The sequence below is a fragment of the Coccinella septempunctata genome, chromosome 2, assembly GCF_907165205.1.
Source record: "Coccinella septempunctata chromosome 2, icCocSept1.1, whole genome shotgun sequence".
Taxonomy (NCBI): Eukaryota; Metazoa; Arthropoda; class Insecta; order Coleoptera; family Coccinellidae; genus Coccinella; species Coccinella septempunctata.
The window spans coordinates 1,993,292-2,005,635 of record NC_058190.1 but is presented as its reverse complement, the minus strand read 5'-3'; the positions used below and the strand labels follow the sequence as shown (position 1 = coordinate 2,005,635).

The 12,344-nt window shown below is 35.3% G+C and overlaps 1 protein-coding gene across 1 annotated transcript in view; it reads right to left on the bottom strand.

Annotated features, from left to right (window-relative positions):
* Positions 1 to 12,344, bottom strand: part of LOC123306580 (mannose-1-phosphate guanyltransferase alpha-A) — a 23,144-nt gene extending 10,800 nt beyond the window's left edge. Inside the window, exons 1-6 of the mRNA XM_044888641.1 lie at positions 12,093 to 12,344; positions 11,835 to 12,033; positions 11,606 to 11,774; positions 7,039 to 7,253; positions 1,857 to 1,956; positions 1,603 to 1,791 (exon numbers count right to left, since the gene is read on the bottom strand). Coding sequence (XP_044744576.1) covers positions 1,603 to 1,791; positions 1,857 to 1,956; positions 7,039 to 7,253; positions 11,606 to 11,774; positions 11,835 to 12,033; positions 12,093 to 12,132 — 912 coding nt within the window. The 5' untranslated portion in view covers positions 12,133 to 12,344. The remainder of the gene's footprint in view (positions 1 to 1,602; positions 1,792 to 1,856; positions 1,957 to 7,038; positions 7,254 to 11,605; positions 11,775 to 11,834; positions 12,034 to 12,092) is intronic.

Here is a 12,344-nt window from a genome sequence, read left to right as displayed (position 1 = left end):
GGGGTTATGACGCTTGTCAAAACATTTATGGGTTTGGTATCAACGTTCTGCGTAGAAGATTCTGTTATTACATATTTTATCACAATGTCGAATCTCTTCGGAAAATATGTGACGAACATAATTGAATTTTATACAAACTGATCGAAGGCATACTAAATCCCGTTATTTGCATGGAAAATAGAAAAGATCAGTATAATATCATAATATGCACGAGCTTGAGGAGAGTTAATGTTCGTTATCTTCTTTGGTTAAAGTTATCGTCTAGAAATTGAGAAGATTCACCAATAGCAGCTTGAAAATTCGGCACAACATTGTCAATGACATGCTCCCTATAGTGTAAGGCGGTCATATTCCCAGGACAAATGTGTAGATCTGTGCGCCTGTTGAACCATATCCCTGCCCATACCATAGCACTACCCCCTCAGAATGAATGGACTTCTTGGACATAGCGACGATAACGGGGTATGCATGGGATTGTCCATACCTTTATTCTTCGAGAATCTGAAAATCGTCCATATCTGGAATCATCAGTGAAAAGGACACTACGCCATTGATCGTTCCAATTGATATGTTGCCTTGCCCATTCCAGTCTTTGACGCTTATGGTCACGAGTTAATAGAACTCCTCTTAATGGACGTCTAGAAGCTAGATTCACCTCTCTCAAACGTCGTCTGATGGTTTCGATGGAAACTTGGACACCATCTGCATTTTGAAGAGTATTCCGTAGCATTCTACACGTAGATGTAGGGTTTCTTCCCGCCTAAACGGCGATGAAACGATCCTGAGCAGGTGTTGTTTTTCGTCGCCCACCAACCCTTGGTCTTTCCAACATGGAACCGGTCTCCCTGAACCTATTCCAAAGTCGAGATATCACACTTTGGCTGACTTGGAGCCTTTCCGCTATAACAACCTGAGTTAGGCCACCCTGTAGGATTCCGATAGACCTATTAGCCTCAGCGTTTGTTAATTTAGGTCTTGGCATTTTCAGAAAACTTGTTTCAAATCGAAGCCGTTGATAAACTGACTTCATTTCAAAATAAGAACATTCATGAAGCATATGCAAAGAACCAAACTTGAGAAAAAAGGCGACCAGATTGACGAAATGTCTCATACTAATTTTTATTGGATCGATTCAAGTTGTTATTGAGTTTTAAATTATTTTACAGCGATTTTCTCGAAGATTACATACTTTTGAAAACGATTGAATACGATATCCCTAACTCTTGTGGAGCAGTTTATATTTGCTTCATTACTGAAAAACAAAAAATGTCCGACAATTCTATCAGGACTAGTTTTAACTTCTTCGCTTAGTTTAAGGATAACTGGGATACGAGACGTGCCTCAAAAGTAATACTCTAAATTTTTATCACGAAAACCAAAAGAGCTTGCGACATTAATAAATACGTAAAAAAGTAGCATACTACCGCAAAAACCTTAATCCTCTACCTTCAAACATAAGGAAGACACCCTGCTAAAGTGCACAATGTGAGATTCCCAGTGCAGGTCGAAGATTCATCCTGTATATAAAAAATCAGAAGCAGTTTGTTCATTTATCATTCTGCACATAAGCACGGTTATTATCATCAATTATTTGCTACTTACAACTGCGCTGGCATCAATGACTGCCGTTGGATCGATGAACACATCAGGATGGATAGAACACAATGGTTCGTCCCCCTTTCCGTGAAGGATTGATTTTTTATTGGGTCTTTTCTTATACAATCCCAGGTAATGCCTATTCGCGTAAATGGCTGAACCAGCAGTCTTCAATTGGGACCACCAAGTATCGAGCTGTCGATGAAATATTCTTGATTAAGTATGTAATACTTTTAGGAATTAACAGCACTCTCACTTACATGCCATCCGAAGAATTTTCCGGTACCAGAAAGACGAGCAAGAATATCTTGCTCCAGCTGTATATGGCTTGTTTCTTTATTTCCATTTCCATTGTCAAGTCTGAAATTTAGGCTTCAATGATTACAAAGATTATAGAGAAGAGAGATGGGAAACGAAGCGACTAAATACAGTGACTCTATCAAACACAGTGGCGACAATTGTGGTCTCGTTTTTCATCGTTTTAACAAGAATATGGCGGATTTGGTCACATGACTTGACCTGAGCCAATCCGCATTCCGAATTAGAGATCATAGCATTGAAATATGTGCTTCTAAGCCGCCATATTCTTGCTAAATTTCCAATTGTCGCCACTGTGTTTGATAGAGACAATGTACGACTAAAGTAACTGGAAGCGCCATCTGTGTTTCAAAAGTGTTTCTAAGACCTCTAGACTGGTTAAAATATTTATTCGATGGCCATTTGCAGAAACTTATGAAATTGTGTGAGATTTCAGGTGGCCATTTTGGTCAAAGAGGTTTTGAATGTTTTGATTCTCGTAACGACTTTTGTTTATCTAGCTCGTTCTAGTTGCTGATTATTGAATTTTTTTCTCTGATTTCTTGATAAAAACCTCCAAAAATCGTTCGAAAATTATTGCATGGTGAAGAACTGTAGATCAAATAAAATGGATTATCAGAAATTAAGTTTTCTACTTGACTAAGGAAAATGGATATGTAAGTATTGAAACTCGTAACACGTGACTCGTTAATTTATCGATATTTTGGTCAGATAGAGCAGAAGCGTAAACCCTAACACCCAAATTGTCAAAACAATTCTATGATCCTATCTATGTGAACGTCTAATAGGCCCCCCACTGTGGGACACACTTTATAGCTAACTATGCAGGGTGTCCCAAAACTAGTGAATCAAACGTCACACCACGATAGAGTAGACCAAATATTATCGAATGACACCAACATTAGTTCAACGAAAATGTACCGTTTCCAAAATAATCAGAATTTTATTAAAATTCCTAAAGTTGCCGATTTTCGAACTATTTTTCTTAATCACAGGGCCAGTTTGTGAAAAAGGATATCGATTTTAAATTATATTGAACTAAGATAATTGTTTTATCTCCCCTAATTGAAATTATTTTAAGCAGTTAATCGATAACCTAATAGCGTTTTCTATTGATAAAACTAGTTCTGCACTGAGTGCACTCGAATATTATTTCCGTGCTATCAAGAAGCTCATCTAGTGCAGCTCCAACAGAACATAAGAAACCGAAATTTGAACGGGTCGATCATAGATAGAAAAGAAATCTATGTCATTTTGCCTTGTTTGTTTTGGGCCAGTTTGCCCTTTTTGAAATAAAAAATGAAAAATTTTTTAGTACTCATTTTCAGATTCAATAAAGAAATAATTTCTATAAATGAAGCAGTTGAAGAAGATTATCCTGATCATGGTTTCAAATCATGTAGGTAACTAGTAAGTGCGCGACTTCAGATTAATTTCATTTTTGCAATTCATTTATTTTTGAACGGATAATTAAAATACAAAAATAATCTATTTGTTACTCAGCATCAGTCCTCTTGTGAACAATATTTTTTCTATTTTCGAAGTGTCCTTCTGTTTAGATAAAACAGCTGAATATTCGAGCTCATCTTCACTGTGAAGATAACAAATTCATAACAGCAAAAATATCTTCACTGTTCATGACGTCAAAAGTTGCAAAACAGTACTAAACAATATCCTGAAAATATTTTTCAAATTTTCAACATAATATGAATTTTAAAATTTTACCATTAATTGTGTCGGTGTTCTCTGGTTTTGAATCTAACCGAATTGCACCAAGGCTGTGGTCCGTACATACACTTTGGTTTCTTCTGGTTAACTTTCGGTTACCAAACGTAGAGAAAGGTTGTCTCTGTTACCAAATGTGTATATACGGACCATAGCCCAACACTGGCACGAGCTCTCAGACCTCGTGTCGAAAAATGCGCACTGAATGCATATAGTGCGGAACCAGTTTTCCAAAAGAACATGACTTTTTGCACTCCGAACGCCAATAGAACATAAAAACTGCACCAGTGCAGCACTAGTTTTACCAATAGAAAACGCTATAAGTAAATGTAAATTAAAACAATTGTTTTTTCCACATAATTTTTATTACTCAGAAAAAACCCCCTCTATAGGGGTGATAATATGGGAGAAAAACGCAATCCTTAAGTACAAATTGGCCTTGTGATTGGAAAAATAGTTCGAAAATCGGCAACTTTAGGTTAGGTTTTTTCAGAAACGGTACATTTTCGCTAAACTAATGTTGGTGTCATTCGATAGTATTTGATCCTCTCTATCGTAGTGTGACGTTTGATTCACTAGTTTTGGGACACCCTGTATATTGAATTTTTCTCATCCTGTTCCATATCGCAAAATATCATGGCAAATCATCAGTTAAGTAACTATACAGGCTCATTCTTTCTCAACCACACCCAAAATTATACCGAGAACTGAAATATGCAGTTATTTATGTAACAAGGACGAAAATCTACAATGTGTTTTCGAAAGTGTGGCTTTTTTTTGACAGAAGGTAGAACTGAATATCCAAAAAGACTGAGATACAAGTTCGACAAAATTTTATTGATCTCTGGAAGGTGACTCCGGCATCGCAAAAACGAAACAAAATATAAACATATGGCTGGACAATGAATGGTTCAGTACCAAGTTCATCGGATTAGATGCATCAGGTCACTTTTGAGAGAATCATAAATGTTGTATCGTGCAATTTAGGGTGAAAAAAACAAATGTAAAAAATCGAGGCAGTTTCTTGAAAGTGCTTATGTTAGTTATGTTGAAAAAGTGCTATGATGTTTCCCCATTTCATCCCATTTTCACGACGATTTTTGGAATGCTCGAAAAAGAAGATTGTGATGCCTGTTGTGAAAAAATTCGTGAATAATTTAGACGAATTTTACTGGTGAGATTTTGAAGTATAATTCTATTTTTTACCCTTGTGTTCTAAGTCTCTTCCGACAGTTGGTATCGAAATGAGCCATCTGATAAAATCATGTAAGTTACTAAAAAATATTGAGAAAAATTCGGCAATCCTAAGTTTCCATTACCACGTAAATATCGAACTTGCCAATATCCTAAACGAAACCACATGGTCGAATCAGGAGATAAGTTTTTTCTCACTGCCTTGCGATAATTCAGCTAACAAATGGTCAAGGACTAATCATTTTCATTTTAATTTTTCAACTTTGTCATTTTGAAAGTTTTGTATAGGTGGTTTTTGGTGGAACGCTTCATTTTGACCAGTTCTACTTTTTGTTGAAAAAAAAAGGCTCACCTTCAAATACACCCCGTATAAAAAAAATTGTGAAGCCTGCAAATCGATAGCCGAGACTAGCAAGCAGGCAAGACAATATAAACAGTTTTTTGCCGAGGTGCATTTTACATTTTTTCGTCGACTTCACATACTTTCATGAAAGTAAGTATACTCCATTCACTTTTATTTTAGCACTCGGTTGGCCATGGAAATTTGACACATTTCACTCTGTATAGTACGAAAATGTGGGGGTTATGAAGCTTGTCGAAACATTTTTGGGATTTAAATCAACGCCATGTTGCCCGTTCTACGTATAAGTTTCTGTTATTACGTATTTTATCACAATGTCGAATCTCCTCGGAAAATATGTGACGAACATAATTGAAGTTTATACAAACTGCAAACTGATTGAAGGCATACCAAATCCAGTTATTTGCATGGAAAATACAAGAGAAAAGTATAATATCATAATATGCACTCGCTTGAGGAGAGTTAATGTTCGTTATCCTCTTTGGCTAAAGTTTGAATACGTTACATCAGTTGTAGATTTCAAAAATATTAACCCAAAGATGAAATGCATACGATGCAGTGGTTGGTAATGGGTATCTCCAGAAGGAATTAACAGATAATTACAAGAATGTTAAATTCTTCAACAAAAATCATCTTGCATCAATATAAGTAAAAGGAAATAAAGGAAGTTTCAAGTCAAGATGAACTTCACCTTTGAACGAAAATGTCACATGAATAAACAATTAACAGGACAACTGGCGCGTATTTGTGGCTGTTCATCTTAATACATTGATATAATAATAATAAATAGGTATTTATTGGTACCTTAAGACATTTACAATGTATAGGACAAGTCAAATGAAAAATTGAAAAATAAATTTTCGGGATACTTATTCTACGATGACATTAATCGAAAATCCTGTTGTAAACTTTTCGCATTAATTCACTCAAACATAAAATTCTCAAATGCCACCACTTTTTTGGGTCTCCCAATAGAAGGAAATTCTTGTCATACTCTTCAACTCTTCATTTACAATCTTTCTGATTGTGGAAATATAAGTCGTTTACTCGTTTAGATTCAGATGAAACATTATATAAATTCTCTTACATTGAATATGTTCGTTACCTTCTGAAGTATTGTGGATTTTAGAATATCAGGGTATAACTATTTGAATGAGCGGACCTGAATTCTAAATAGCACTGCCTGAAACCCTGTCTCTTTTTTTCGATCACTTTCGGCATTTTCGTAATAAAAATTGATATTAGTTGTGGAAACGGCGTTATGACATTAACGACATTTCATGAGTGCCAACCTTACTCCGTTCTAGTTACAAAAACTTGAGGAAATTATTTCATGGCCAACCGACTGCTCAAATAAACGTGAATGGAGTATATTTACCCATTTGATAGCCTCTGCTAAGTCACCGTATTTGCAAATTCCCTCAGCTCTGGAGTAGTGTTACTGATATCCATATCACTATCACTATCCATTCCTTTTCACTCGTGAAATCTAGCCGATTTCGTAAAGAATTTATTTGGCAATAGCGATGATATTATTAAAGGCACTCATGTTTTTATCAAATTCTGTATTGCTAAAATTGATTCAATCGCCCCGGGATCTAATATTGCTAAGTGACGAACAGCCGGACGAAAAATATGTGCGGACGAAAAGTGTCCGCGGACGAAAAATACTTGCCTTCCAAAAATTCGACTTTTCATTCGAAAACTTTCGATTCTTCAGGCGCAATCTATTGACCCAATTTGGAACCTTTATTTCGATGCAATATTCTCTACATTCTACATGCCAGTAGTATTGATCACAAGATTTTCGATATAAGTGAGATAAACGTGGATATTCTACTCACTTATTGTAAACATCATTCTGTTTGCTTGAGAAAACTTCTCCAATGATTTGAAATATATCCAAGGAAAAAATGTATATTCCACAATTGATGAACGATGACACATACGAACTAGGTTTTTCGACGTAATGTGTTACCTCATTTGTTTTCTTATCGATAACCATACACCCAAAATTCAACGACTGTTGTCTTGTAGCCTCAGTATACATTACAGATGCCTAAAAGTTTAAACAATTAATGGAATCATGGAATTTACTATTCGTGTAAAAGGTAATAAAGAGTTGTGAAAGGGTATATCAGTCACCAGGAACCTCAGTTTATATACAATTTATTCAAATAGCTACGTTTCGAGACTTTCAGTCTCTTCCTCAGGCTCTGAATATTAGATAAATGGATTTATTCCTTTGAAACATTGTTCAAAATCGTGGTTGTCAATAAATCTTATAATAAACATCTCTGGGGGACAACAATCTTTTTGACGTATATCAATATCGGGTTCATAAATGGAATTTTCGGATCACTCTACAGGTGGTCCGAAAAACACTGCGATTTTTTTGAAAATGACCTTCGAAAAATGTAACAAGACAATTTTTTCATGATACGCCCTGAACTTTCATTGTATTCGGATACCATAGTGTCCTAGTGGATAGTTTATGGAAACATTACAGACCTGAAATGAATCTTGAAAACTATTCATTTTAAACCTAAATGTTTCAATAAAAATAAAGACCATCCACTAGGATATCCAAGTTCAGGGCTGGCTATTCAAAAAAATGGGCTTGTGACATTTTTGAAGGTCATTTTCGAAAAACTGTAGTATCTCTCGTACAAACTGTAGAAGGATCATAGTTTTGCGGATCAGCAAAACTTGACATTACATCCCTAGATTTCTTCATTTCGAAAGTTGCTCGAATAGGTAGATTTCTTTAATTAAACTGCGCCACCTGATGTCAATTATTTTTAACTAGTTTTAATTCTTATGTGTGTTGTTGACCCAGGAGTTCAAAAAAAAATATTGCGCTAAATTGTGCTAGGATTTTGCCACTTTGTGCCGTTGAAATTGTTTTTTCATTTCATACGGTTCTCAAGATATTGCACAAAACGTATTGTAACGTGATTACTTCGGAGAAAACTTATCTCGAGCGCCAGCTATTCTTTTCACTAGGAAGAATAGCAAACCTACCAGAGTAGCTGCTAGTCGGAGACAGAGTTCGCTGTTACCTAGGGTGGTAGCGGTAACGAAGTAGTCACAATAAAATTATGTACCAGTTTATCCACACCTTCGGAAACTGATTATATATACAACGGAAATATGTGTAGGATTGAAATATGAGCGAATCTATCAGCAAACATACATTCTGGAAATTCTATCCGATCACGAGCACTTTGTGAAGTTTATACCGGGTACAGTGAAAAATCGAAGGTTGTTCAATAAAATGCGCCAACCAGAACTGACGAAATGAATACTAAGGATGACCTCGCGAAATGAAATGACTTGCTATACGGTATCGGGATGTAATTGATTAATGAAAGAAATACCACCAGGGCGGATCTACTCGAGACTTTTATTCGCTACCCCAAGGGCTACGCTCCATGACTGATAGCGAAGAAAAGGTCTATTTTGAGCGCAACTACGGGATGTCACTGACGACGAGCGGCATCTCTTATTCTCTACCCCAAGGGCTTACGCACCATGACTGATAGAAAAGAAGAGATTTCTATTTCAACACTTATGACGCGGGAACGCGAACGGGGGAAACGGGGGTTGACGGGACTTTCTCTTCACTACCCCAAAGGCTTACGCACCATGACTGATAGCGAAGGGAAAAGTCAGACTCGCGAAACAGGGTAAAGTACGATAAAATATAACAGAAGGCGATACAGTACAGCAGTGTCAAAGAAGTAACCGGTGTATTCGAGACTTTTATTCGCTACCCCAAGGGCTAACGCTCCATGACTGATAGCGAAGAAAAGGTGTATTACGGAATTTCACTGACGACGAGTGGTATCTTATTCTCTACCCCAAGGGCTTACGCACCATGACTGATAGAAAAGAAGAGATTTCGGTTTCAACACTTATGACGCTGAACGCGAACAGGGGGGTTGCATGACTCTCCCTTCAGTACACCAAGGGCTTACGCACCATGACTGATAGCGAAGGGAAAAGTCAGACTCGCGAAACAGGGTACAGTACGATAAAATATAACAGAAAGCGATACAGTACAGCAGTGTTAAAGAAGTAACCGGTGTAGGTCTAATTAAGAAACTGAACGGTAAAGACGGGGACCTACCTCCTTTATTTCAGGCACTCGCGGAAAACAAACGAAAACTAAAAATTAATTGCTAAGAGCACTAACCCTCGCAACACAAAATTATTTCTAAATTCGTTGAACGGCTTGTCGTTATAGGCAAATCCCCCCCACACGTTAAAAATCTGAAAATTCCAGAATGCGACAAGAGTGAAAAACGTCGTCAGCTCCGGTTTATCGCATATCAACATCAGAAAAACGTCGAAATCTTCAACGGCATGCAAGAAAAACAACGTTAAACACAGATAAACGGTTTTTACATTTACCCTGCTTATCGGAATGAATGTACTGAATATTTGAGAATTAAATATTTTCAAAGGCGGAAATGTGAAATGAAAGGAATGCACTAAAATGAACTCCAATTTTCTCAGAAAACTGGAGATCTTTACAGTTTGGAATGGCAAACCCAGCACTTTTGAAAAAAATGGGTTTTTATGTCTTAAATAGATTGTGCTTTTCATGTACTGAGTTGTGCCGTTCGAATTTTTGCGAAATTTCCTCTTATTTACCGGAAAATTGAAAATGAGGAAAAAAGTTAGCCCAGCACTTTTGTTTCTCAAAATGAGTGGAATAATTTGTGCTACATTTGTGCCGTAAATTATTTTCTCGAAAATTCGTCGAATTTTTCGGTAAATCGCGAAATTGAAAAACAATAGATTTTTTTTTGGGCTAGTGCCCAACACTTTCGTTTTTTAATAACGAAAACATATGGAAAAAATTATGCTACACGTGTATTAATTTGTGCCGTTGAAATTTTTACGAAATAGTTTTTCAAAAAATTTTTTTGTTGAAATTTTTCATATAGATGTGTAGGCATTTGTACCGTTTGTACCGTTATACCCTGTATATTTCAACGTCAAATTTGTGCAATTTTTCTGAATACAATTATGTATCACAAACTAATCTTTAATACGTTTGAGCTCCAGAAATCAAAGAAATCCATATTTATATTTGTTTTTTAATAGTAGGCTATGAATTCTTTCACACATTCATTCAATTATTACTTTTTTGAACGCCATGTGATTTAAACCTATTTATTTAATTATATTTTGAACATTTTTAAGTTTATATTGAAGAGTGATATTTGGAGTTTATGTTTTGAATATAATTAAATACATATATAGGTTCAACTCACAGGGCGTGATTCAAATGCATGTGTGAAAGAATTCATGGCCTACTTCATTTAAAAAACAAACATAAATATGGATTTTTCTGATTTTAGAAGCTGAAATTTATTTAAGATTAGGTTATGATACATCAATGTATTCATAAAAAAAATAGCAAAAGTTTTAACTTAAAATATACAGGGTGTTCCATACCAAAATTGTGTCGAATCTTAAAAAAAATGCTCTAAAAAAATTGTCAATTACTCTAGTGACTTTTATGTAAAAATATCTATTATAAGCAGTTTTTTTCTTCTATTTTATACAGAACCTGAAAAATAATAACCTCTGCTGAACTAACTTGTTTCCAAAATCTTTACTTTTCGAAAAACTAAAAAAATTTTCGTGAAAACTTAAACGGGAAAATTAGTATACGAGTAGCACAATTTTTTCCTTATGTTTTGTTAAGAAAAAAACGAAAGTATTGGGCTACCTTTTTTTCAATTTTGTAATTTCCCTGAAAATTCGATGAATTTTCGAGAAAATATTTACGGCACAAGTCAGCACAAATGTAGCATAAATTATTCTACTCATTTTAAGGAACAGACAACAAAAGTGGGGCGCTAACTTTTATCTGAATTTTCGATTTTGTTTTAATCGCCTATATATTCTGAGTTACTCATATTGAAAAAAAAATCATCATGCTATACGGGGTGGGCAAAATTCGATTGAATGGCAGCTCAATTTCCAAAAGATCTTCTCTATTTCGTAAAGTTTCAGTTATATCGAGAAATGAATGTTTTTGGCAACTTGACCAAACTAGTTGGTTAGTTTTTTTTTATTGAAAGAACAATTAGAGAAACGACATATATTTAGTTTATATATATTCTGAATCAGAAAAAATATGAGAATGAAATATGTAAAAAATTTAGCCCAGTAAATAATTTTAAAGTACAGATATTCATGAAGCATCTTTCATTTTTCATGTAGAAACCAAAAAAGTCATAAAAATACTCGAAAAAACAAAGTTGGTCCCCGCTCAGTGAAAATTCAACTCCCTGTGAGTGACCAACAATATTTTCATTTTGTCTAGCTAGAAAGTGGACCTAGATATGATCTATTAGGTACCATATTTGTTTAATATAAGTCAATACTTACTAAGCTACCTGTATTTTTCTTATGGAACTCATACAAAGAAGTCAATTGGAAATCTGCACAGACATCCCCATTCAACACAAAAAATCCATCAGGATTTCCCAGTCTAATTTGGTCTCTAAAATGAAAAAGGCCACCAGCTGTTCCAAGAGCTACAAACTCCTGGAGGTATCTGTACGAAACAAATTCCACTATCACAATCGATTCATCAAGGTAGTAATAAGTAACTCACTTGATCGAGATCTTATACAACTGCTGCATATCATTGACGAAAGGTTCTATTTGATTCGCGGGATAAAACCCAACGAGCAATATTTCTTTGAGGTCCTTCAATAGAATGCATGCTTCGATGTGATGTTGTATCAGGGGTAGTCCAGCAACAGGAAATAAAGGTTTTGGTATGTCAAGTGAAAGAGGACGAAATCTTGTTCCTGCAAAGAATTTCGTGGAATTTTGGGGTGTACTATTTTTTTACTCATGGTAGTGTTACCTTTTTGAGGACCGCCTATTAGTATAACAGCTTTAAGCATTGTTTGGCTCTGATTTTATTATTTATAGTATACAAACAAATAATTTCGAATGATGTTTCTCTTGGATTATTTTTGTTTCCTTTTGTACCTCAAACCAGAAATTTATGTCATTATTTCACCTTATAATAGAATCTGACGCGATTTAATTACGTGGTATAGATTTATAGATAAGCAATATTTACTTTTTGAGCAAGGTAGAAGAGGTTAGGCAG